Raw genomic sequence first — 27,609 nt, 5'->3', positions numbered from 1 at the left:
ACACTGTAATCAAGGCTCCGGAGAACTGGCTTGTCCTGGCACAAGAAAACATGAGAGGGTAGGATCTCACATTTTCATCTAAAATGATGAAGCAGAAACAATGGTGCAAAACCTCACTTAAATGACAAAAGAAAACCCAAATGTACAGCTCTAAGTATATGTGATCAATGTTTAATATTTTGAGGATTAAGTAACAAAATCAAGAAATTTTTTTTTTTACTTGACTATGTTCATTTCTCCTGAATTCTTCTAAGGGTTAAAAACAAACTATCACACATTGATTTCGAACCATCAGATTTTACTTCAGGAAAATCTAATACCTTTCAAAAAGTTATAATCTTAATGTTAGCACAAAAAATTACTTCCTAACATTTCATTTTAAAAAAGCTTTTCTGCAGCCAAAGATTCCTATTTTTGAATTACAGTACTGCAAGGCACATACAGAACTCACCTCGTTCAAAACACACAGAAGATAGACTCCCTGAAATAGAATTTTAAAATCCTTAAACAATTAGAAATACTACAAAGTTAGCAATTTTTAGGTAAAAATGTTGCTCCTATAGGATCATGCACCTTTCTTAAAAATCGATTCAGCACATATGTATAAATAATCCCTTTAAAAACATTTGTCCTTGAAATGCAGATGCAGCGATACTGAAGAGAGCACTCGGCCAACCTGAAAAGGACTCTAGCGTGATCAACTTCATGTTATTGCCTTCACTGGAGACTGCATCACCTCCAGTGTTTTCAAAGATCTGAATTTGATAATGGGGTAACTACACAGGAATAAAGGATTTTCTTTTTTTCTTTTTAAACAATACTTCCTTCGCCTCTAACATAATTCTTCTATAAAGGATGCTAAATGAGTTATATTTTTTTGTTCAGTAAAACTGAGGATAGAAGCATTTAAAAGCCTCTACGAAATTTAATGCAGCTTCATTAGGGACCAGGTACATATTTTCCTCAGAAAACTTTTTGGTCAAGCGTGTCTAACCACAAAAGCAAACGAAATTTTGAGAGGTAGATTTTTTTTTCCCATGATGCATTTTGTTAATAAATGTATTGTCAAGAAAATAAAAATAAACACTGAGTGTTTTTTCTTAAAGTATAAGGGTCTCATGAAAGAAAAATAAAGGACAGATATGATACTTATTACAGTCTGACATTTTAACAGTTATAGTATTGGATGTTTTGTGACCAGTGCATTTTGGACTCTCTCAGGATCAAAACACGAGTCTGCTGACAGTATTAAATCCTCCTCCACCCCCTCCGCCAGTTGGTCCACAGCTTCCCGGTGGGTCATTGTCATCAAACCCATTTGGTCGAAATGAACAGGAGGCAGATGCAGCTTGTAGGGCACGGGCTCGAGCATTCAACTCTTGTTCCTAAAATTAAAATTAATTTTAACAAAATTAAAATCCTAAATACAATGGATGGATATATCACCTATATAAATATTTTAAAACTGCCTTAATCCTGAATAACATCCTTCAAATCTTAGTGACTTTAAAAATATTGACAAGAAAAAACATATATATTGAGCACACTAATCCTTTCCAAGCCTCACTAAAGCAAAGCACGCAATTGCAGATGGAGCAAATAATGTAGAAGTAACATCTTAGTGTAAGTCTGCAGAATGCCAGACCCTAGGGGCTGCTTGCTTCCACACCCCACTTTATAGTAGAGGGCACCGAAGCCCACAGTCCTCAGTTTTCTCTACAGAAATATTCCAGTTCTTGTTACAGTCATGAACACATACAAGAACAAATTTCTTTCCTGATATAGAGGATGCAGAATTCCAAGGTTACGACAATGGATTATCTCCTCTGTCCAGAGGGGCTATTTGGGAAGTGGGTGATTACAGTAAAAGATATAAATGATGAAGGATGAATTGTTTCCTACGCTTTCCTTACAATATTTCTAAGTAAAAGTAAAATGTCTCAAAATACTACTATGGAGAATGGAGCCTATGTTCTTACTGTAACAGGTAAAACTTTTCTCTATCAGACCATTAAAATTTTATCAGGAATCATAATCACCTATGTGCCAGACACACATTATGTGCTCAATAAATATTAATGATCTCAGGTTACATAGAATACTATTAGGTACTTGGCCACAAAAGGAGAAAAAGTGAAGAAATAATGGCAAATTCATTTGGCAAGTTATAAACCTGGGTTCTAAAAACTAGCATAAACTCGTTGGAAAAACAAAATATTCTGCCATGTGCCCATTTTTCTGGGAAAGGGTCTGTAACCTTCAAATGAGGTAGATGTCAACTGGGTCTAAAAGCCACTGGCAGCTTAATAAGCCTTAACCTGTTAGGCATAATCACCCAAGAACTTTCAAAATACAGTTAACATTAATAACAAAAACTATACTTTATCCTATTTTTTAAAGCTAAAAGCCCAGTTACTCTGCTCCATCTGGCAAGGTAGTATTATTATATAATTTCTAGCTAGATTCTTTTGGGTAGAAATTAGTTAACTATTAGTTAAAATTAAGTACTTAACTATTAAAATTGAATTTTAATTAATTTAGTGACACCTTTTTTGCTTTAAACAACTTGCCAGTCTGAGACTTAAGAAGAAATTTAGAACCGCACAACACAGAAAAACAGAATAAAACAAGAATGAACGGCTCATCACACTCGAGTCTCGTATAATCCGGATGTAATGGGGTGATGGGCAAGACAATCACTTAGAGCTGGGGTGCAATACAAGTCGTTGTTACAGTTACAGGAGCTTCGGGCATTCCTATCCCAGAAATTAGAACAGTTTCTCATCTTTTCAAAATCCATGTCTCTCCTCTGGCATTTCACCCAATCACTGATGCGTAAGTAATTTGCATATTTCTAAAACTCAAGATTGCACTGGGTCCTACTTTCTTTATTTTATGTTATAGGAAATTTCTATTTCAGCCTATCCCGCTTACCCTCACTCTAGCTCTTCCATGCTTAAGAATCGGGATGCCTGACGTCTAGCGCATCTTTGCTGTCTAGCATGGACATGGCTGGATGATTCCATAACCTGGGTCCTAAGTCATCTGACTCAATGTGAGACTCCTTGTGAATCATTTGTAACAAATATTCTGAATTTCTAATTGTCTTCTGTAAAATGCATTGTTTTTACCACTCCAGTACATTGCCATACTCCTTTAAAAATGTATCACAAATCATCATTTGAGCATTTTATTATACAGAAAGTTTCAAAACTTTTGATAAAAATTCCCTCTAAAAATCAGTAAAATCAGTACTATACTGGCCCATTTCTTTTCTTACACTATCTGTATCTTTTAGTAGTTCTGGGACTTTCAAACACAAAAGTTTTAGAAACTTTTGGATTTAGCCAATTAATAGGACTATAATTTCACCTATAATTTACTGTTGGTCTTTTATATTAATAGAAACTTGGCAGGTTTCAAAGAAAAATGTTTTGAGCAAGATCTTGATTAATTTTAATAAAATCACTACCTTTTTGCAAAAGGTGTATTTCGGTTAATATAAAACCTTTTCCCATGAAAGGTTTTATTTACTAATTGTTCTTTTATCGTCTTGGTTTTATTGCTTAGATCCTTAAATAATACAAACACCTTTTCTTCACATGTTTTCCCTTTTAGTGTCCTTTATCTGGTCTACCTGAATGTCAATAAATAGCCCTTAAAATACTTATACAAAGGTTTCGAGGGAGTAAACACCATATTTAGCAGCTGTTTCCCCAGGGAGGTAGGACAAAAGGGAAGAGGAAGATTCTCCCATTTTATTAAATTTTCTTTATTTCCTATATTTTTATATGGAATGATTTTATAATAACCTCTTCTGTAATGAAAAATAAGTAAGTCTTCTCTACTGCATCTAACTACGACTTTTCATATTTCCTGACATTAGAAAGTAAGACAGTTTAGTTATATACGCTGAACTCATTTCACATAAACCCAGTTTCACACTTCAGAATTAGTACTCTGTAAATTCTGTAAAAATGTAGAAGCTGGATTTCTAAATTAGGATGCTCATTTAATCAACTATCAATTGCTTACATATTTTCCACAAATGAGGAAGTTCATATTGCCAACTCACCTGTAAGTATAGTATATTGTCTTTCGTTATAGCATCCATAAGTTCCTTCTGTAGAGGTGGGTCTCCATTGACCCAGAGTCCACTGGCTGAATTACCACCACTTAAACCATTAGTGCTGTTCTGTTTCCTATACAAAAGCACATACGCTGTGTCCTTTGGAAATCTACTTGTAATTTTCTGGACTGATTGAAATGAAGTAAACGTCACTCTGCTGTCATTAAATAAAAACCATTCTTTTGACATTTCCTTACTTCCCAGATCCTGTTCAATAACTGCACTGGGACTATCGCTTTCTAGTAAATGACTTTGGGAGGAAGCTAATGCCCGAGCCTCAGACCGGTGGCACATCTGGTATGAGGACTCCGTACCTGTGATGTTTCTGGCATAAGAATAGTAATGCCCACTTTCAGAGGATACACCCGAATGAACGACAACAGAACTTAACAGATAGGGCACCAACTGGGGGCAGCAATCTTCTTCAGTCCCGGAAGGCTTTAACTTTTTAGCTAGGTTTTCACTAATATCAGTAAGGTCAACATCTATAGACCAACTTTCTGACAATGAAGAGAAAGTAGTTCTTTTAACTGGCAACTCCAAAACCAGTGGCAGTGACACATTGTCTAAAATTTTCCTCCTCACATGATACTTCTGATCATATGAGAATCTCAGGAGAGTAAGAATAAGGTATTCAGGTTCCTCCGTGATCTGCAGAGTTTTCTCGGCGTTCTGCAGAGAGGCACAGTTTTCACAATAATACCGGTTGTCTCCAGTAAGAATCTCTGGAGCCAAAAAATAATTTAGTAAGTCAGTTACTGAAGGCGTGGTTTCACCTCCTGGTTTCTGAGGTACATCTTTATCAACAAAATTCTTGCTGGGTTCGTTAGGGATGCAAGTGTTTTCTGTACAGCAAAACCCATCGGGGGGACTGCTTGCCATTCCTGCATTCACAGCTGCGTCACAGACGAAGGCGGCTGTCGCTGGGTCACAAGCCCCCGGTTCTTCTGAAGGACCAGGTACACAGGCTCCCAAGAGACCACCATCCTGTGTATCGGGTGATGACGCTGGATCTGGAAAAGACAAGTTGTCCACAGAAGAGGAAGGACAAAAGGCAAGTGAAAGGTCCGTAAAGGCTTCCACTTTCTGTGAGGTACTCCTGCAGTTCAAACAACATATGTGAGTTCGTAGTTTTCCTCCAAACATAGTTTCTATCAAAGTCTTCTCGCCGTCTCCCGTGTCAGGGGTCTCTGCCAGTCCAGCTGCCTGGCTGGCTACTTCCTGTAGAGAAGTTTCAATGCACCCCAGACTTTCAGAAGGCTTGTGTGAGGCCTGGACTTTCAAGATCTTTTCTTCTTCGTGGAGCCTGTAGGAGAGTATATCATCATACAGTTATTTCACTGAGGTTTCTATTAAAAAAATACTGGTGGTCTATCTAAACAAATTATTTTATCAAATATAATGCTTAACTTAAAAATCAAGTTTCTCCTTTTTTATCAAGAGGAATATTAAACAGTTTGAGAACACAGATGGGAAGAGAAGCTACGGGCTCCTGCTACTCTGTATTTCATCATAACTTTCTTCATACTACTATTTTACAGCACTTATTATGTTATAGTTAATACATATGCTTATTAACTGTCTTATATATCTTTACCCACCTGGCACTCATAGAAAGCCTGGCACAAAGAAACCACTTAACATACCCTTGGCTGACTGGATGAAAGCTTGTACATGTTGAGTTCAACTAACTTTACTAGTCATTCTTATAACAGAAGGGAGGCAAAGACAGGAAGATACCAGAAAATAATAGGTTTTATTAACTAAATAGCAAGGAGACAATAAAATACACCAAACCCGCCCAATTATGAACTGGTCTAAAGGGACAGCTATTACCATTTTTGGCCTCAGGACCCTTTCGTACTATTAAAAATAATTGAGGAACCCAAGAGCTTTCATTTATGTCGTTATATCTATCAATATTTACTGTATTTAAAAACTGAGAATAAAAGTAATACAACATATATTTAAAAATAAATGTATTACTTGTTAATATAAATATTCTTTTTCTGAAAAAGTTGTATTTCATATGACCAAAAAAAAAATTAGTGAGAAGAATGGCAATGTCTTACGTTTAGAAAATTATTTCTGGTATTTGGCTTAAAGAAGACAGCTGGGTCTCATGTCTGCTCTGCATTCAATCTAATGTGATATGTTGTTTTGGATAAAAGCATATGAAGAAAATCTGGCCTCAACTACATATACACAGATACACAGATAGAAAAGGGAAGACCCTGGTCTAAAGTAAGGGGAAAAAAATAATAAAAGAACACAGAAATTATAATAAATGCAAGGTATCTTAAAAATTAACACGTGAAATATATTTTTAAAGCTAAAAACAATATTGTGTAGAAATCACCTGTTATGAAAGAACTCAATTCCATCACAACGTTAAAAACTCTTGGTACCTGTCTAGCAGAAACCTGAGGTATTCGGAACAGTCCTGCTGTGATCTGGGGGTGAACCACGGAGGTCTGGAGGCCTCAGAGAAGAGCCGAGGTGCATATGCTTCTCTCTTTGATATCGGTAGAGAAAATATAAGGCAATGACTCACACCATGAAGCAAATAACCAAAATCTTACAATACGTCTAATACAGATTACTTAAAATTACACTGTGCTTAACCTTTACTATATGTTGTCAAACATGAAGGCAGATAAATTAGTTACAAATAGACCTAGATAGCCTTCAGTCGTAACTTCTCATCCTGCAGATGGGAATTAGGATCTAGGGAGACTATGTGACTTGCCCAAGGTCATACAGCTAAATTAGTGACAGAGAAGATTATATCAGAACACAGGTCTAACTCTTAATATAATGCCCCTGGATCACACCCCTAGGACAGTCATGTGACTGGGTCCATAGAATGAGTTTAATTGTTCATTACTGTGGCAATCGATCAATCTAGTATCTATAAACAATCACGTCTTCCTCTATAATAATTAGAACAATGGGTCAGCAAGAATGCAAAGTGGGAGGAAGAAATAAAAACTTGGGGTATATCTTGATTTTAGGCAGTATCTCTTCAGCCTTTCTAAGTGGGTTTGTTGTGCTGTGTGAGATAAGATATTATTTCATCAGTTAAAAAGGGCTTACCAAGTTTGGTATAATGTGAACTTTAAAGAATATTGTCATATTAACATGTATGTTATGCATATTAACATATACATGCTACGTACACTTATACTCACCTGTGTATGAGCCAAAAAGGCAAAAAGGTGCTGTAATTTTTTCATTAATGAATTACACCCATTTAGATTTAGAGATAATACTTGTCTCCTGAAACTGAAAGAGAATAAAATACGGTTTTTGTATAAATGTATACACACACATGCATTTTTAAAAGCTAAAAAGGAAGTTAGTTCAAGAACTCCTCCTCAAAGTAAAACTTCACTTACCCGATGGCCCTCCATGTGGCCAAGTCACGCCCTGCAGTCTAGTGAAGGAGAAGGGGAGAATGATGGGACATGAGCACTTACTCTGTGGCCTGGTGATGGCCTGTGTACTGTCACATACCTTTCCTATGTTCTGGGTTATCAAGCAGAAATGGATTCAACTATTAGTTAATAACCCAAGTAAGCAACTTCTAAATTCTCTCAAGTTTGCATGAAATAAAAAGATCCTGTCATTAAAACAGACTATAAAGTTAGAATGATTTGAAGACTGTACAATAGGAACAATCAGGTATCCATTTGGAGAAAAATGGAGTTAGGTAAGATTTCACAAATGCCAGTTGGGGTATTGAGCTAAATGTAAAATACAAAACTACTGTATTATTTAAAAGAAAAAAGGGGGAAAGTTTAGAGAGTGAAGGTTTCTTAAAATTCAGACAGTATAAATGAAAAATAGCAGATCTGATTACATAAAATAAAAAACTGCAAAGGAAACATTGTGCACATATCAGCTGCACAGACTGGAAGAGAGCATGTACCAAAAGATTATCGTCCAGACTCTACTGAGATCAGTATGAAAAAGAAGACCCAACAGAAAGGTGCACAAGGAACAGATTATTTAGAAAAGAAACACAAATAAACAATAACAGCAACAACAAACAGACAGAAAACACTCTGCAACAGTCATCAAAATGCACATTAAAAGAAAAGACATCTTTACCCAGACTAGCAAAAATTTTAGACCTCTAAATTTTAAGTACTGCTGAAGGAATAGGGTCATATGTACAATCATATATTAGTTAGTACACTAGTTCAAATACTGTAGCCTTTCTGGAGAGCAACTGGCAGGTCCTAATCAAGGACTTGGAACTCAACTTGTGTCTTTAGTCAATTTCCATGAATCCTCTATTGGTATCAAAGAGAAAAATTCAACCATGTTTTTGGCTTTAGGAAAAGTTTACATCAGTTTGTGCCTTTACAAATAGCATTCACATCGCTAACAACCTGTGATTCCCTATTTGCTTGGCTGTAAAAGAAAACTAATTTAAAAGTAAATCTGTAAGGCAAGAGTATATGCCTGTTTATAATTTGTTCAGTATCAATCAACTTGGGGTGGGAAGCAGAGTTTAAATTTCTTTAGCAGCAACAAAGAAGTTACTGATCTGATAAACAGAAAATTAACTACAAGCAGAAAAAAATAAATAAGACCCTCTCAAAAGATATACAGGTTAAAAAATATGGTATCTTATAGGATAATAACACATTAGTACTTGAGAACACAAACTCTTTGGCATAAATTTAATTAATCCCTCTGTTATACTAACAAATACTAAGAGTAATTTGCAAGATTTCAAATGTAATATATAACTATAAAAGAATTTACATAAGTTGATATTTTAATAGTTCCTGAGCACTAAAAGTAATTTCATTTCTGAATATAAGGCAATTACATGAAAATATTAATATTTCTGCCTTTTATAAGCAATAATATGAAGACAGTCTTACTATTATACCTTTCATCAGCATGCATCAATTTCTACAGTTAAAATGGAAATAAAAAGGTTCAAATTTAAACTTACTCTGTGGCCATAAACAATGCTTGTATAACACTGTTCATGTAACACGTATTTCCTAGATTAATAAGGCCAGTTTTCCCAGTTTCAGATTTTCCAGAGAGTCTAGACAAGCAAGATGCCAAAGCGTTGGACTGAGAAGTCCAGGCACTTTGATTGAGAATCATTTTAATCTTCTCTTCACTGGGCTTAGGAAAGTCCTGTAGATCATAAAGAAGAAAATAACTTTTAACATAGAAACTATTTTTGTTATTAAGTTAATTAACATCATAAAGAAGATCCTTCCATGGATGCTTAACCTTTTTTCCTTACCACTTAGTTTTGACAGTACTTGACCAGTCATCAATCAATCAAATTACACTATATGCAAAAATAATAGTCTCCTAAAATATATTAAAATCTCCTAAAGGTAGAGTTTATCAAGCTGAGGAATACTAAAAAAAAACAGGAATTCAAGTCACATTTGAACTATTTATATTTCGTATTTGCCTGCAAAATGTTTCAAAAATAAAACTTTGAGATCAGAGTATACTGCAACACTATTCAAAGACAGTAGAATAAGGACTTAAATTAGCACACAATTAAATAAGCTAAACAAACAATTTTCTTTTAAATTTTGTAATGAAAATTAAAAAAACCTCCTTTTCATTCACTACTAATATTTACCCAGTATTAACCCTTATAAATAAAATCTCAAAGTAATCAGGATGAAAAATGAAAGCATCTAAGCACAATGACCTCTGACTTTGAGAAATAAACTCAATCTCATGTTTAACCATATTGAAAATTATGACAAAATACAGATTGTTCTTACTTGCTTTGTGATATATGAGGTAAAATTTTAAGAGTAAATAATTTCAAGTATGAGTAGAGCACTGGATAGTAACTATGGCCGGCAAGACCGATAAGACCTTTCTGGACTGCCATTATCACCTCGTACTTACTAATACCTTAGAAGAAATTACTTCTGAAGGAATTTTAATCCCCTGATTTTTCTGTTGCTGCTGTTGACAGCTATTAGGAAGTGCTTTCCTGGGCCCAGAGCGAGACCCTTGCTTCTTCTGAGCCTACTCAGTCAATGCAATTTTCAACATGTAAATTAACACCAGCACTATCTTTCATCAATGGACACGGTGACATCACAGAGAGGGAATGACATAACCATCAAACAGCTCCTGTTCATAAAGACATTTACGTCTGCAAGTGTCAAATGTCAAACCAATGGTAGGTGTTAATTGTTGAACAGCGTTGTGTTCTGGGCTCAAACAGTATCATTTTGATTTAGCTAACTATATAGTATGAAGAAAATGATTTTTATTCGTTTCAGATACAGAAGTAAAGACAATGAGGCCTTTTATTGTGTTTCAAACCTCAAAACTAAATACTACTGATAGAACTGGTTTATAATAACTTCTGATTATGTTTTGCTGAGGTAAGTTCTCCAATTCTTTTGCTACCCCCTGATTATGCAGGAAGTTCACTAAAAAGAAAGTATGCTTACTGTGACCCATTCATCAAGACAAACAGAAGCAGTGCTTTTTAGATCCAATATGTATACAAACTTAGAAAAACAAGGTAAGTTCACAAATAATTCAAGAGCCTATGAAATATGGATATTCATGAACAGTTCATAGCTAAAACGAAGAGCAAAGAAACCAAAGTCAAATTTTTTCGTAAATTGTCTTTCCTTGATTCTAAGATGCATCTAACATATTTTAACACTTTTGATATTGAGACACAACTCTGATGTATGCAGTCACTTAATGTCACACTTAACAAATTTCCTCAAAAGCTATTATAAATTTAAAGATATGCCTTATAATTGATGGTATTCTAGAACTGAATATGATTATTAATTTAGATTACCCACTAAATATTAATGAACCCTGATTTCAATTGTATTTTTCAAACAAAAAGCGTATTACCATACAGTAGTAAATGGACTGACTGGTTATGGGAGTGTTTCCCCACTTTCACCTTTCACTTTGTGTGCAGCAGACCCACAACTAGTGGTCCAACTATTATCATACCTTTATTGCTTCCAGAATAGGTTCGTAAAGATCTGGAAATCCAGAATAATGATACATCATACAGTGTATCAATTCTGTTAACTGCACCAAGAAGGCTGTGCTGGAAGGCAGACCATCACTTCTCAAGGAGTGAACCAAATTAACTACGTGAGGAACAATCTGAAAAGACAAACATTCAAGTTATAGAAATGGGTAACAAATCCTCTAGCCTACATATATAATTCAATTGTTATACAATCAGCAAATACTTTTCTATTTGTTCAGCTACAGGCTTTTCCTAAAAAAACCGAGAAGTAAAAAATTGCTGGAATACCAAGGAAAATCTAGTTTTCAAAGTCACATGATTGCAGCTCCATATAAGATCCATCTTTTCACCTTTATTTGCCGTCTAAAACACGAACTAAGAGGGAAAACAGGAGCCTTAGCCACTGCATTCTAAAAAATGCCTTCCATTGAAAAATGTTAGGGCTATTATATTACCAGACCGTTCAAGAGGAACAAACTTCTGAAAGGTGAACCTAGAATTAGCTTAAGAGCTCCATCTAGTGTGAATTTTAGATCTTTCAATTGAGAGAATTACATCACACATTCAAGTTTACTTCAAAAAAAAGTCTTCAAAATATCTTATGCATTTAACTAAAATTATAGCTCAGGCTACAGGATTACCTCTTTTTAGATAAGCATAGGGATAATGTCTTATGTTAGCATGGTTATTCTTACAAATGACCCCCATTCCCCACTCTAAAAATAAATAGACCAGGAACTTATTTTAAAGGAATTGAGATTGAAAAGAAAAGGGAAATCTACAATGCTTATTGCTCAAAACATACAGAAAACTGTCAGTATTATAAGCACAACAACGTCCTTTCATTATAAAATTAGACTAAAAAGTCAATACAGAACCAGTCACATATTTAAGAGGTTATTAAAAAATAAAACTATTTTGCAGAAATGGCTTAGTCCCTTAGTACAGTGCTAAACTTGTTCCAACTAATTATTAATTACTGGGTTGACCAAAAAGTATGTATGGTTTTTTTCCATAAAATAAAAAACACATTTTTCATTTTCACCAATTACTTGATTGATTTGGATATTTTGAGTATGCTGGCTATCTTCTGCATGGTATAAAGTTGATTATTCTCAATTAACATCTCAATTTGATCGCTATCAACTTCAACTGGTCTACCCTACTGTGGAGCAACATCCAGCGAGAAATCTCCAGCACAAAACTCTGCAAACCACTTCTGCCATGTTCAATCAGTCACAGCACCTCTCCATACACTGCACAAATCTTGTTTCGGCATTCAGTTGTGTTTTTACCTTTCTTGAAATAATAAAGCATATATAAGCTGAAAATGTTGCGTATTTTCTTACCCTCTTCAATATTAAAATAGCTATACAAAAATTCACCAATTTTGATAAGTACTTTTAAATGCAGACTGATATGACAGCTGTCACAATACAACAAAATTATTTCAAATAAAGTTAAAGACAACCAAGTGCTATTAGAGCCGTCTTATGGGAAGAAACCCAAACAAACTTTTTGGTCGACCCAATATAATCTGATACTATATATTTACACTTATATGTCAAAGCATCTTATGCTCTATTTGTAGAACATTGTTTTGGTTGCTAACTAGTGATAAAAGTGAAGTTATAGCTCTATGGTCTTATCATCAAACAGCACGAACAACAGTTACAGTAACATCCCAATCAACTCCCTTTCCTTCCCTAAAAAGAACCACCATATTCTTAGATTAACACTGCTATTCCCTTTCTGCTCTGTCTGGTTCACCCTATGCTTGAGGTCTTCAATCACGTTTTAGCTTTTGCACGACCTGCTTTAATCTTCACCAAAGGTATCCATCTGACCGTGAAACTACCAGTTAGTTCCTAATGAGCTCACGCTACTGCTGTCACCTGACCATTTCTAAGCAAGTTTGAATTAGCGTTTTGCCGCACATCTATCAAATACTCTCTCGCTAAAATAGTCAGAAATCAAAAACTTTTTTCTTGATTTATTTTGTTTCTTCAGAAGTGAAGGAGGAGAGAAAGAAGAGGAGAAAAGCATTTTAAAAATGATTATTTCATCTACAATTCCAAATCTTCCAAAAGTTTTTCTAGTGTAAGTCTGGTCTTTGTAACCAGGCTATCTAGATGTCTTCTGGTGCATCCTATAGTCAAAATTATCACTCACACAGAAAAAAAGAATAAGTTCTTCACAGACAAGCGAGCTATTACCTTCTAAATGCTTGGAAGTTGATATATATGTTTTTTTTTTTAATGAGCAGATATAAATACAGGGATTAGTCAAAAGCAGGTTACAGTTGTTCTTATGGAAAATAATATAATATTAATAATAATACAAGAATAAACTGTGTTTAGATTACTCACAACTGTAAACCTACTTAGCCCTATATTTGCAGACATTACTGTAATACTCATTAAACTTAAGTTACCATTTGAGAAAGTGTATATAATTTATTTAGTTATAATATTGATATTTTTCCTTGTTTAAATTTTTTTCCCACTTATAAAATGCATATGAAAAGCAACGTGGTCCATAGTAACACACATAATATTAATCTTGGTTTGCTCTAAAATACTCTAAGCATATAATGAATAATGATACTGGTGATTCAGGATTATTGCTCATACTTAGGAGCTCCTAACCTGAGTCCTTCACTGAGTTATTTGGAGCTACAGGTGATTTAACTTCCACCTTGACCCACTACTAGATACCCAAGTTAATTGTAGTTCAGTGTCAGGTCAGACTATACCCAGTATGTAGGCAGTGAGTAGGTCTGTGTTTTTAGGCTCTACTAAGCCAGATCACAATCTTCAATTTCAGATCTAACTGTTCCCTAAAAATATGATTTCATATTTACTTACTTCAATAAGCCAAATATTTCAAAGGAAACCATTTATTATCTCAACCACCTTTTCTTGCTCCCAGAGAGATTAAGCAACGTGTGCCATGGGAAGAGCAATCAACCTGAGAATGGACGGTTAGGTCATGTTACAGAATCTCCTCAGAAATTTTGAAAATAAACTCTTTCTCAAATGGCATGCACATGACTGGGACAAACAATTGGTGGGATTTTTTTTCCTTGGGAGACTTTGCCAGTATGCCTGCTGTATTAGCTCAAGTTTGAGTTTTGTCTGTCTAACAAACAGATACAAGATTACTGATTGATGATCAAGTTCAATAATCAGGGCAAAGAGCTGCAGAAATCACTCCTCCTAAGTGACGTGTACAAAATGTAGTTGTGTTAGTAAGGCTTGTTTACTACAAAGCCTGCAAATTTTCCTTCAGTGGAAATGAAGCACTGAACAGTCTGACAGTATATGGTTCTCTGAGACTCATTATATTTCTCGCTCTAAGCAATAACTGGAATCCTACACGTCCCCATCAGACTCCGTTGAATTCGCCTGTGGTGGGTCAGTATTCCTAAGGCTTTTACATTGTGAGCCCATTGATAATGAGTTTCTAGTCCTGTAACCTGAGGCCCAGGCCCTGGAGGAAGTGAGGAGCCAGATAAAGCGCTGCTTTCCCGGGGCCCTAGAGAAAGGGACAGCTTCCCAAAATAACATTCTGTCATTCTCACCTGCAATCACCGATCATCAAATTATTAAAAATCAAAGAAAAGCCAGGATGTAGCTGATTAAAAGTGGTGGGATTCCGGACATATTTTAAGGGAGTCAACAGAATGTGTAGGATGTGTGTTGAGAAGGAATGAAAAGCGCTAATTCTGGGGCAGGAATTCTAAAGCAGTGAGTGGTTTTCAACCATTTTATTCCTTCTACACTGTTCACATGGGCAACAGACAACTATCAGGACAATGACATGTGACATCTCATGTAGCACAGTAACTTTAAATTGCTGGTTGTGGCATAAGTGGAGTGGTTTTGGTGAGATTCAAAACATCCTGAAAATGCATTCTTTTGAGGGAAATCTCACCATCTCACATTTCTAAGAAATCACAAAGCCACATGTAAATAGTTCCATTTAGAACTAAGCTACAATCTTTGCACTATATACAAATGTGGCTCAATATTAAACTAAAATTTTAAGACAAGGTTTTTCCACACGGAAAGCTCGCGCCGTAACTTACCAGATGGAATGCCTCCGGAGAATGCTGGAAACTGAGCAGCATGTGAGACAGAACCGCAAGAGCACCGGGTCTCACCAGAGGAAACCAAAGCCGATTAAAAACCTTCCAAGGAGACAAGACAGGTATCTATAGAGAGTGTAAGGAGACCACGGACCCAACCAGCGGCTATTTTCCTAGGGCCAAAAATTACTGACGTGAAAATCCCCCTTCCTGGAAGGCTCTATTATAACATATGTTATGTTAGTAAACTTTGGGAGCAGGAACACGTTGGAAAATAATATGACAGAGATCAAGGGAACATAACGGCCTAACCAGCCCTTAAAACTTTCTGATCAAGTGAGAATCTGTCAAACCATGTTTACAGATGATAACTCCCTGGCCCATTCCTCATTCAATTCATTCAAGAAATATTTATTGAATATCCACCATTGCTTAGCGCTGTTCCAGGCGCTGGGGACACAACAGCGGCTCAAAAAAGCCTTCTACAGGGCTTACTGTCTAGACGGTTGGGGGGAGACAGTAGAAAGCGACACGGAGACAGGTGCTATGAAAACAGGGAATGGTAAAGAGGCAATGCTGAGTGGCCAAGGGGTCTGTTACTTTACACAGGGCACTTAAGAAATGCCTCATGAAAAAGGTGGTATCTGACTATAAAAAAACTGAAGGAAATGAGAGTAAACCTGATGAGTACCTGGGAGAAGAGCATACCATACAGGGCAAAGGCCTAGTACTGCAAGGCCTCGAGGCCTCAACCCTGGCGCACGAGGGATACAGGAAGGAGGGTGATGTCCGTGAAGCACAGAAACTGAGGCAGTGACAGAGGGAGGCTGGACGAGAGAAGCAGCCATGGGCCAGACTGTGTGGGACCCGAGTGACACCTGGCAGAGGCCACGGGCAGGAGCAGGGAGGCTGCCATCGTTACAGAGAGGGATGAGGATGACTTTGGACCAGGGTAGCAGAGATGTAGCCGGTTAAAAGTGGTACCGTTGGGGATATTTTTTAAAAGGTGGATATGGGTTGAGAGAGAATGAAAAGACAAGAACAGCTTCAAGGTTATTGGCCTGAGAAAGTGGAAGGACTGAGTGACCATTTGAGATAGGAAAGGCCAGGTCTGGGACGGAAGTGTCAAGGGTTAGATTGTGGATATGCTGAGTTGGAGACCCAGGTATAGAGAACTGGATACATGAATATGGAGTTCACGGAAGAATAATGGACTGGAAATGTAAACCTGGCAGTCATTAAGTCAGAGATGTAACTAAGTACGGGTTGAGACAAAAGCAGACTGAAGATGAAACTCGAAGGCACTCTAAACTTAGAAAGATCCGTGTGAACTAGGACACAAGCCTGGAGAGTCATGTCATGTCCTGGAAACTAAGTGAGGAAAGTGCTTCAAGAGGGAGTGATCCATTGGGTCAAATGCTGCTGACAGGTCACAAGGGAGGAGGCCTGAGAAAGAACCCCGGGCTCAGCAACACTGGAGAGCGCTGGTGTCAAAGATCGTGTTGGCAGAATAACCTCGATAAAAGCTTGATTCGTTGGATTCAAGGGATAACGGGACAAATACGTTTTCATATTAGATATTTGAAAACAGAAAAATTATTTTAGCTACCTATATTTAAAGAGCATTTTTAATCTCTAAAGCCTATTCAAAAATTATTATCCAAAACAAAATCACACAAGAACATACTCAAAATTAAATGCTTTAAAGGGGACAACCCAAAGATCAAAAGTTTATATAAGTTCATACATTCTAATTGATTTATATACTCCCACTTACCAGTTCTATTTTCAGCAAAGTAACATCTATCAAAATAGTAAACTTCTGGACAGCGGCCAGTCCTTTCAAGAGTGCATTCACCCACGTATCCACATGCTGAGCCAACGGCCAGGACAACCAGTCAATCATTCTGAAAATTGAAGAAAAACAAAGTTATCAGTATTGACAATATTTTAAAATTATTTGGTTAGAAATAACAGGTTACAGAAGATAACCACTCACGCTGTAATTCAATATTTACTGAGTTTGCTTGTGAAAAGCTCTGATCAGTATGTAGAGATGAACATAATCGGTGCTTGTATTCAAGGAGCTCCCAATCTTTTAAGCTGAGTTTCTTATACAACACATTTCCATAAAAAGAATTCCTGATAAACTCATTTCACATTAAGTTTTATGTTTATGCTATATATTAAGAACTTATTAGACAAATTTACGCCAAGAAGAGTGGTTCAAATATAACTATCTGAACTAAGACATATGGACATAGATCAAAGTTTTTCCTCCAAAAATACGAAATGCATTGTTAAAAATACCATTTTGAATTGTGACACAGGTCTCCTCATCCCTGTTAAAATCCTACTGAACAAAGACAACAAAAGGAAACTTCCAACAGAGTAAGAGCACTGAATGCGCACACATCCTCAACGGCCTCACTCTGCATTAGTGTCTTCCTTCTTGAATGCTAACCCAGTTAAATGGGAATGAAGACAAAGCAGTATGGGTTTGATGGAGACTGTCCCCCATGTTAGACACCAACCACAATGAAGGCCGGTACAACTACTGGAAAGCAACTAGGCCAAATGTTCCTATTATTTGAATCAGTGATCCACTTTTGGGGACTATATAATATGAAAGTAGTAGTGGAAGAAAAAACTGGATTTTAAAGCCAGTGATCTGACTTAAAAATCTCAATTCACTACTTTTTAGCTGGGAGCCTTAATACTCACCTAAATTATTTAACCTATCTGTGTCTGTTTCCTCGTCTGTAGATTACAGGTAAACACATTTGTTTTACAAGGGCTGATGTGAAAATTCAGTGAGTTAATATTGGGTTGGCCAGAAAAATGTCTTTTTTTTATTTCCGTAAGATGGCTCTAGTAGTGCTTAGTTGTCTTTAACTTCTTTCAGAACAATTTTGATTGTACTGTGACAGCTGCCATATCAGCGTGCATTGAAAAAAAAAAAAGTATCAAAATAAATTTTTGTTTAGCCATTTAATATTGAAGATGGAAGAAAATATGCAACATTTTTGGCATATACTGTATATGCTTTATTATTTCAAGAAAGGTAAAAATGCAATTGAAATGCAAAAAATGATTTGCGCAGTGTGTGGAGAATGTGGTGTGACCGATCGAATGTGTCAAAGTGGTTTGCGAAGCTTTTTGCTGGAGATTTCTTGCTGGATGATGCTCCACAGTCAAATAGACCAGTTGAAGTTGATAGTGATCAAATCAAGACATTAATTGAGAACAGTCAACATTAAACCGTGCGGGCAATAACTGACATACTCAAAATACCCAAATCAATAGTTATTGGTGAAAACGAAAAATGTGTCTTTTACTTTATGGAAAAAACTAAACTGACTTTTTGGCCAACGCAATAGATTACACTGGAAATACCTGTGGTGATGCTTCTCTTCCACCAAGTACTAATACTGTGCAATAAATACTTTTGATTGTACAAAATATAAAATATAAATACTAGGTATGTAAACACGAGACCAAAAGCAGCTACTGATATTTTAAAAAGGACTGGCTTTTATTTGAGATGGTTATTTCATTACAGCTAAATTGTAACTGTCTACATTAACACTGGAGTATTTATTATCTTTATTAAGGTTTTTGCTCTTAAGATTTAAATGTTCTGTTAGACATTAAGAATAGCCCCAAAGTGCAAATGCACGTTAAGTGTAAGTTATCTGTATATTCCCTCTAGTTTCCTACACACATTCTGTTCCCTGTTTTTCTAGCCGTCTCCTTCCAGCAAGGATGGTTGTACGTCACTGGCTGAAGCAGTCCGACATCTATCCCATGCCGTCCAACTACTATTAGGTTGATTTCCATAAAAGTCTGTGGCCACTTTACATACATGGAGTAGAAAGCAGAGACACTTGCGTTTGTGTATAAAGAGTATATTCACTGCAACTGTTTATGTTATTGAAAAAAATGCAAACAATCTAAATGTCCCTCAATAAGGAAAGGCTAAATATGGCACAGATACCACGGAACACGAAGTTTTAAAGAATGAAAGAGATCTGTATGAATCTCCTCATGGGAATCCAACACGGAAAGGTACTAAACGTTGAATTAAGAAAGAAAAAAAATAAAAACAAACCACAATCAGTTAAGTCTTTTAAAAACCCTTGTTTAAAAGAAAACCATGACATTTTTTTGAGTGTAATATACACGCACAGAAAGAGGAGGAATATATGTGAGCACACGTCCTTGGCTCTGTGGGCCCTTTGCCCCATGGAGATGGCACGGACAGAGCAGAACCAGACTGGGCTCTCTGAACACAGCGCCCAAGGCCAGAACTCCCTTTAGCTCAGGTCTCAGGGAAGTGCTGATTGGTGAGCAGGGTGAGCGAGCAGAGGAGAAAACCCCACCTGACCACGTCTCTTCATTATCACTAATCACCCAATCTGCCATTTCTTCTTTTTTCCCCATTTCTAGCATCCCAGTTCATAAGCTACATAAGCCATTTCTTTCTAAATAAAAACAAAACAAAAACAAAACATGCAACCTGGAAACTGTAACATTAAAACTGGAAATAGTATAAAAAGCCACAAAATAGATTTAATCTTAAAATTGTGTAGAACAAAACCAGTTTTCCCTTTTAGATGGCAACTTAAGGGCTAGATCCAGCCTTCAGTTTGGTTTGTTCCCATGTTCTAAAAATTGGGAAATTTCATACAAAAAAACTGGATTTCAGTCCTCTTTACCTTATCCCATGTCTACCCAATCTTCTGACCATGCTAAAGAAACTTCAAATCAGAAGACAAATTAGAAACCGCAAATATGAGTGTGTATTATATAACAGGTACTGTGCTAAGTACTGAGGATGTCAGGAGGACTGGTATCTGAACTAAGCTCTGCTGGTGTCTAATGCAATGATTTGGCTACACTTTAATCACATTCCAGTCCGGCTTCAATCTGATTGAAGCTGCATATGCCCAGATCCTCTCAGGCCCAGGCTTTGTAGAATGAGCTTTTTTTATGGTTAACTACAGTAATCTTATCCACCAGGTATTGGTTACTACTTGAATTTTAAGGGCACTTAACCCTCATATACTGCTTTAATTTCTTACTATTTTAACTAAAGTTGTAATTTATGTTCTTTGAAGTCTTGTGTCCTCCATTAGACCATGAGCTTAAGACCAGTGAGCTTGTTTTTTGATGTTTTTTAATCTTGAATCTTTGATCTGTGGATCCCTAGTACCCAGCATAGGGCTTGGCACTGAAAAGGGGCTCAAATTTATTCAAAAAATGAAACCATTTCTTTCTATAGCTACCCCCCCCCCAACAAGCTACTTGAAAACCTTAAAAAACCTAAAAGATTGGTAACATTTAAGAAAGACCACAAAATTGATTTAAACTTAATTTGTGAATAAAATCAATTTTTCCTCTAGATGACAACTTAAGGACTAGTTCTAGCCTTTAGTTTTATTTGCTCCCCTGTTTGAAAAATTGAGACACTTCACATAAAAAACTGGATTTAAGGCTTCTCTTGAAGTCACATCAATGACACGTAACTCAAATTTCCCTATGACAACAAGAAAGCTGGAGCTGAGGACCAGCTTTCTCTATCAGAAGGTGGTTGTGCACCTATTCCCTATTATTTCAGTTGCACCTGGTCGATCTCATACTTTAACATGTCTTATCTGGTCCTGGTACGGTATTTGCATTACCAAAAATGACAGTAAAGTGTATGTGCTATATGTAAAGGAAAGTATAAGGTGGGAGTATAGTAAAAATACACATTGCTATTCTTTTCAATTACATTTGTAATATAAGAATAACTACTCCAGGTAGATTACATAATGGCATCATGTAGCTAAGTTGGAAATGCAATATAAAAACTGGATCACAATTTCCCATAGAAACAAATATATAAACATTAATTTCCAAATATATTTTTTAAACAAAATAAAAGAATAAGTTAAATACTACGACTGCTTCGAACATGTTGAAAAATTAAGACCAGGAGAGCTAAATGCCAACAAATGGAGTCTGCGCTTCACTCAGTGAGTGGTGAAAGCCACTGAAGTTTCTTGATCACAAGGGCAAAACGAGTCAATCAGACTGGCTCCGAGAAGACAGGTAAGTAAGTCACTGCTGGCAAAAAGACCAACTAGAAGACTCTGTTGCAATGTTAAGGCACAAAACGAAGACATTAGCTATTATTACCTAGGCAATGAAGGTGATGGGCCCACTGATTTCTGATGTCGCTTTCGCTTGTGAAATCTATAATTCTCTGAATCTTCTTATTTTACTTAGAGGACAACATAATTTGTGATGCATTCATCTCCAAAGGAAAGAGATTTTAATGCTGTTGCAGTCACACTGGCAAAGGAGTGTCGCTGCTTAAACAGGACACAGGAGATTCGTTAAGGAGAGATGGAGGAGATAAAAGTACTTTTCTTTTCTTTTTAAATATTTTATTTATTTATTTTTAGAGAGAGGGGAAGGAAGGGAGAAAGAGAGGGAGAGAAATAGCCATGTGTGGTCGCCTCTGGTACACCCTCAACTGAGAGCCTGGCCTGCAACCCAGGCATGTGCCCTGACTGGGAATCGAACCTGCGACCCTTTGGTTCGCAGGTTGGCACTCAACAACCACTGAGCCACACCAGCCAGGGCAAAAGTATTTTTCTTAAAAGTAATGAACAATAAGGACTTAACATAAAATCTTGGAACTCAACCACATATAAATGAGAATTGATAAAGTGATAATAATAAAGGGAAAAGTAAATAAAAAGACATAATATGAAAAAGATCCTAACAGTATGGTATCACAGAACCAGCTATTTAATAATAAAAAGGAAGAAAAGAAAAGTAATGAAGAAAAGAACATTTTAAACAGACAAATGCTAACAGTGTTTTACCCAGAGCTCCTGATTGAAAGAGAAAGTCAAAGTATGTACTTAACTAGGGGGAAAAAAAAAGGATTCCAGAGGGAAGAAATAGGTAGCAAGAAACAATGAGCAAAGAAACTTGTAAAATATATTGATAATCTAACCAACTCCTGAATGTACAATAAGTGTAAATGTACGTATGTTTCTGGAAATTAAAAAAGCTGAAATAAAAATGGATTTGTGAACTACGGGTATGCTTGTCAAGCCAAAGTAAGGTAAACAATTCATTCCAATTAATTTGGAGACTCTTTATATGATGCCACGATTTCAGTTTCTAAATGTTTCTCTTAAGTTTTTCATTATCAACAACAAAACAGCAAAATAGCTTCTCCTCCCAAATCCACAGCTGCCACAGAGCGCCCTGAAGAAGTACCTGCAAAGAGCTTGCGTCATGCTCGCGTCTTTGACGTTTGGATCCGTGGTAAGGCTCCTGATGAGAACTGTGATCATCTGCAGAGGAATATGCTGCACAAGGCTCGCCAAGGCCACAGAAGGCTCAAACGATGCATCTGTTTTTTTAATTCAAAGACAGATGGCAAGAAGGTTCAAGCAAAGTATGGCGAGAACACAATTACAGAACAGCAACAAGGTGTAACTGCAGCAAAGGTGCTCGTCAGGAAGCAGCTGTTTCGCCCCCCCTCCCGGGTGCTCTAACATCAAAGGAATGTTACATTAGAGACCAAGAGTGAATCATTCTACAGACAGAAAGAACTACTGCAATGTGAAAACTATTGCTCATGATTGCCACATTTAGCCCATAACTTATTTATTTTCTTTCCTTCTTTACTATTAAGTCATTGTCATGCTAAAATATTCACGTATAAAGCAGAAATGCAAGGTATTTAAATTCCCACGTCAGATCCCCCAAAGTAACTTATAATTATTAATTACAGTAGTCTTTAACTTGTTCTCAGGAAGATTTTTATAAATCTCTTAAAGAAGCAGAAATTAAGGTGAATTTTCAGGGGACTTTTCTTAAATGATATAAAAATTAAGCAAATCCAAGGTGAGCACCTTTATTGCTACAGTTGAAAAAGTTCTGGCGAAAGATAACAGTTCTAGCCACACAGGCAATACCAGAAAGATTACCAAAAAAAAAAAAAAAAAAAAAAAGTCAACTCAGATACTCCAAATACATGGTAATTATCTCATAAATGAACTTAATTCAACAGAATGCATGCAGCTTCTTAAAATTGACTCTTATTTCTGGTTCTCGGGATAAAGGAGGACACCTCCTTCACAGTTCAATTCCCAGCGACAACCAGAGGGAACGGTTGGACCAAGTAGAAGGGAAGGAATGTGGTTTGGGAGCTATTGCTTCATAACTTACAGAGCTGGGAGCTCCAAGGCCAAACAAGGAACGTAAATGCACAGGTATTTTCTTGCTAAATTACCCCCTGACCCCTCCCTGCTTTCTACAGATGCAGTTTATGGGCTATAACCTGGGTGGAAAAACACCTATTTCGGTCCTCATGTTCTTTCCCTTCCTCATTCTAGCTGCAGCCTCTCTCACGAACACTTTTGTAGACAATGTCAATACTCCAAAACTACACAGTTCACTGGAATAAGCCAGTAAACAAAACAAACTGCACAGTCCATCAATTAAAAAAAAAAAAAAGGGAAAATTAAAAAACAGGAAAAACTCACGATAACAAAATGATAGGGTTACAGTACAATAATAACAGGGTAAATATGATTATGCTGCCATTAGTCACTAATAAATAGAAGCTTTATATAGTAGCTGCCATCCTCAAAGCATTCCACAACTTGAGCAGAGGCTGGTTAATGAAGCAACTTGTTTAGTGCCAAGGCTCTTAGGACTTCGACATCCTCAACCTTTAAAATAAAAACAAGGCCCTTGAGTGCTGGCCTTCGAACCAAAGGATCACCGGTTCGATTCCCAGTCAGGGCACAGGCCTGGGTTGTGGGCCAGGTCGCCAGTTGGGGGCGCGAGTGAGAGGCAACCACACATTGATGTTTCTCTCCCTCTCCTTCTCCCTCCCTTCCCCTCTCTCTAAAAATAAATCTTTAAAAAAAATAAAAATAAAAACACGTCTTGTTTCTTAATGTAGAAACGACAGCCCGAATCAGGGTAGTGGACGGGAGTACAATTTTGGAGGAGGTACTAAGACTGGCTCTCCGTTACCAATCCTTTCAGGGCAGGGAAGCAGACGTGGTGTGTGTGTGTGGGGAGAGACAGACTGAGAAGTATCCCTGGGCTGCCATGACCCTTACCTGTGGAAGAAATGCTTGCAAAAATTTCTTGCAGGGAGGGCAGCAGAGTGGCGGGCTCGGCCTTCCAGATGTTCTGCAGCAAGTTACCCACTTTGGTCACCTGAGACACATACTCCCGCAGCTCCTTCTCCTGGGTGGACTGGCACTGGAAGTGGCCTATGGTTCGAACCAACTGTTGGCAGAAGGTGACGGCCAGTTTCCCCTTGGGGACGCACTGCACGAAGTCGGTCAGTAGGTCACTGAGCCGGGCACACAGCTGCGGCTCTGGCCTCTCGCACACCATCCGGAGCACTTCCACCTGCAGCAGGCCGAAGAGGTCCAGCACCGAGGGGCAGCTCATGATGAGCTTCAGGCCGTAGTGAATGTAGTCCAGGATGGCTACGTCCTTCCTGTCCAGCGAGTGGTAGCCCTGCTGGAGGAGGCCCAGCACGAACGTCTTGTTGAAGAAGGACTCGAATTCGGGCCGGTGGTACCGAGCGTAGGCTTCCAGCACCTGGTGCCCCACCTGCCGCTGAAAGGGGTCCTGACCCTCCAGGATGAGCCGGGTGGTCAGGTCGAACATGGCCTCGCACTGCGCCTCGTCCAGCCAATGCTCAGCCGACTCCACCACCTTCCGCACAATCACCCGCTTTAGGGACAGCGGGTGCGAAGAACTCACCAGGCCCTCTAAAATCTTGTCCATGGTCGCCACGCTGCGAGGCCAGAAAGTAGGGAGCGGGCGGAGACAGCCCCGAGGTGGGGCAGGAGAGCCCCGGGGCGGAGGTGAACTTGGAGCGCAGCAGCAGCAGCAGCGGGATCGACCACCGCCACCCCCGACTCAGCAGCCACATTTATCGGGCAGGGGGGCCCATCCAAGCCCGGGAGGGAGTTGGTGTTGGCAAGCTTGGGGCGCGTAAGGACCGGCACCGCCCGCGGTGGGCCTAAGGAGCCAGAGGCCCGCACTCGGCTGCTGCCCGGAGCCCGCGGTCCTTCTCAGCATCAGCACGGAGACGCCAGCGGAGGCGCCCCGGCAGCGGTGGCGGACGCTTAGGGTCCGGGGCTGTGAGCCAGTAGGTGGAAGAAGCGCGTGTCCGCGTCCCGGGACAGGCGTGGGCGTCCGGGATCCAGCAAAACTTGAGATGAAACGGGCCCCAGCTTGAGCCTGGAGCTGCTGTCACCAAGGGTGCCTGATCAGCCGGGAAGAGGTGAACACCCTTGACCCGGATTCAGAAGGTCCCGCAAACAGGAAGTGACGCATAGAAATCTCGAAAAAGACCCGCCCCTCCGCCCCTCGGCCCCTCCCCGGCCCTCCCCTTCCTCTTCTGCCCCTTCTGCGCCCGTACTCGCCTAGCCCCTCCCGGCTGCCTGCCTGCCCCGCCCCTTCGCTGCTGTGCAAGCTCTGCCGTTTTCAATCTAGTCGCTCGGCGACCCTGTCGTCATTGGGGATCGAATGTCTAGTCATAGGCACCTTTCCTGGAAGAAAGCCCAAAGCGTGGGCAAGGAGGCGGCCTCGACTCTCGAGGATTCCCACCTTCTCCGGGTCAGGTTGCTCCTTCCGGCCCGAGAAGATGGTATTTATGTAAAAATCTGGGAAGGAGCAAGTTTTGGAAACTCGAGCACTGGGGGAGAAAGAGGGAAAACATCAACACTCAGACTGGGGGGAACTCGTTTAAGGTCCTGGTTCATCGTCAAGACATAAGCAAGAAATGAGCTGGGCTCCTAGACGCGAGTGCCTTTCTCCCTCGTGGTCGAGGCAGGCGGAACTCGGCTGCTTTCGGCGGCGTACCTTCAGGGATGGTCATCAGCAGCAGAGTCTTGGTTTATCAAGCCCCTAGCAAAAATCTTTTTCGGGAGCTTTTGTGGCATATCGAAAATTTATAAGCTGTCCAAAACGTGGGAGGAGAGTTACTGGAAAATGACGGATGAGAAAATGAAAGAGTGTCTGTAGATGCCTCTGTCATCTTAAAGAATAGTTTGGAAGTAGAAAACTGGGTGAAAATTTCACATTATGTTTCCTTTATGTGTGTGCTGACACTGAAGATAGTTTACGATGAGAAAGAGCAGATGCAGTCATGTGCTTGCACTCGTTCAAGTTAAATTTCAAAGGTTCACAGGAAGAATTTCGGCTTTAATCAGAGGCCTTTATATTGGAAAATATTACCAAACTCCAGCCCTGTACCGTTGGCCAGTGGTAACTGTGAGCTCACATTAATGGCCTGTAGACACGCCGTTAAAGAAATGGTTTGTGTAACATGTCCAATAGAAAAGTGAACAAAATCGTAAGTTGTTCACTTTGCTAAATACCATTGTTTTTTATAGATTTATGAAGTGATTACACCAATATATTTAACACAGTAGTTAAGCTAATCGTAAAAAGAAAAGCAGTTTCGATGAGATAGGGAGCTGGAAACTTAAGACTGAGTTTGTAGGATGAGATTAAAGATAAAAGAGATGAGGAAACTGATGGATTTAAAAGACAGTCATGATAGAACACAGGAATAGCTATGGAACGTCTCCTTTTCAAATATATGGAAGGGAAAATGACAGAGAGAAGTTTGACTTTATTGGAAATGGTGCCACAATGGAAGACAAAAATAATATAGAAACACATCTCCCAGGAAAAATCGCTGTGCCTCACTGAGTCCCCTCCCCCACCCCCAAACCTTGGGCTCTGGGGAATTTTGGGGACCTCGCTCTGTAACAGAACCACAGGGCATGTAATATTAAGAGATGCCCTAAGGGATTTTTTTGTAACCCAGACAATACATTCCTTATCCCCACTGTAGGGCAGCAGTCCAGTTTCCCCTTGATAGTCAGGATCAGACACCCCAGCCAGCACAGCCGTTCTTGCCTGTTGATTTTTAGGTATGAGGAGTCCAAAGTGGCCTAGTGGTATTCTTAACTCCCCATTCAGTGGCATCATCATTGTGTTTTCTGATGGAAGCGTCCCTTCCTGTGGAACAAAGATTTCTAAGCCATCAGAGCATAAGCTAGGGAGCAAAATTTTTGCTAATAGATCACTAGGGGTAATAGTGGGTGATGCCACTCCCATTTCTACCTCTTGATTTTTGGACCTGTGAATCCTGGGTATGAGAGAAGCAGCAGATGCTGATTCAGAGGATAGACAGCCTTCTGGGGAACTTTGCTCAAGCCCCGCAAGTTATTGTCACTTAGCTGGCAGTGTAATTGAGTCTTTAAAACACTGTTCCATTGTTCTGCCAAGACAGCTGTTTCAGGGTGCTGGGCA

At 38.6% G+C, this 27,609-nt stretch overlaps 1 protein-coding gene across 1 annotated transcript; it reads right to left on the bottom strand.

Moving 5' to 3' along the window:
• Window positions 1-155: 155 nt before the first annotated feature.
• USP38 (ubiquitin specific peptidase 38) lies at window positions 156-25,571 on the bottom strand. The gene is made up of 10 exons (XM_090288915.1): window positions 24,384-25,571; window positions 22,522-22,657; window positions 17,018-17,147; window positions 15,241-15,342; window positions 11,126-11,284; window positions 9,102-9,295; window positions 7,321-7,414; window positions 6,538-6,644; window positions 4,076-5,435; window positions 156-1,385 (listed from the first exon to the last, which is right to left on the bottom strand). The coding sequence occupies exons 1-10, from the start codon at window positions 25,063-25,065 to the stop codon at window positions 1,224-1,226; spliced, it is 3,126 nt and encodes a 1,041-aa protein (XP_090145041.1). The 5' UTR covers window positions 25,066-25,571; the 3' UTR covers window positions 156-1,223.
• Between the last annotated feature and the right edge of the window lie 2,038 nt (window positions 25,572-27,609).

Source organism: Furipterus horrens, unplaced genomic scaffold, assembly GCF_987537825.1.
Source record: "Furipterus horrens unplaced genomic scaffold, mFurHor1.1.pri manual_scaffold_10, whole genome shotgun sequence".
Classification (NCBI taxonomy): domain Eukaryota; kingdom Metazoa; phylum Chordata; class Mammalia; order Chiroptera; family Furipteridae; genus Furipterus; species Furipterus horrens.
Note: the sequence above shows the minus strand (reverse complement) of the source record. Positions and strands in the feature narration are given on the sequence as shown.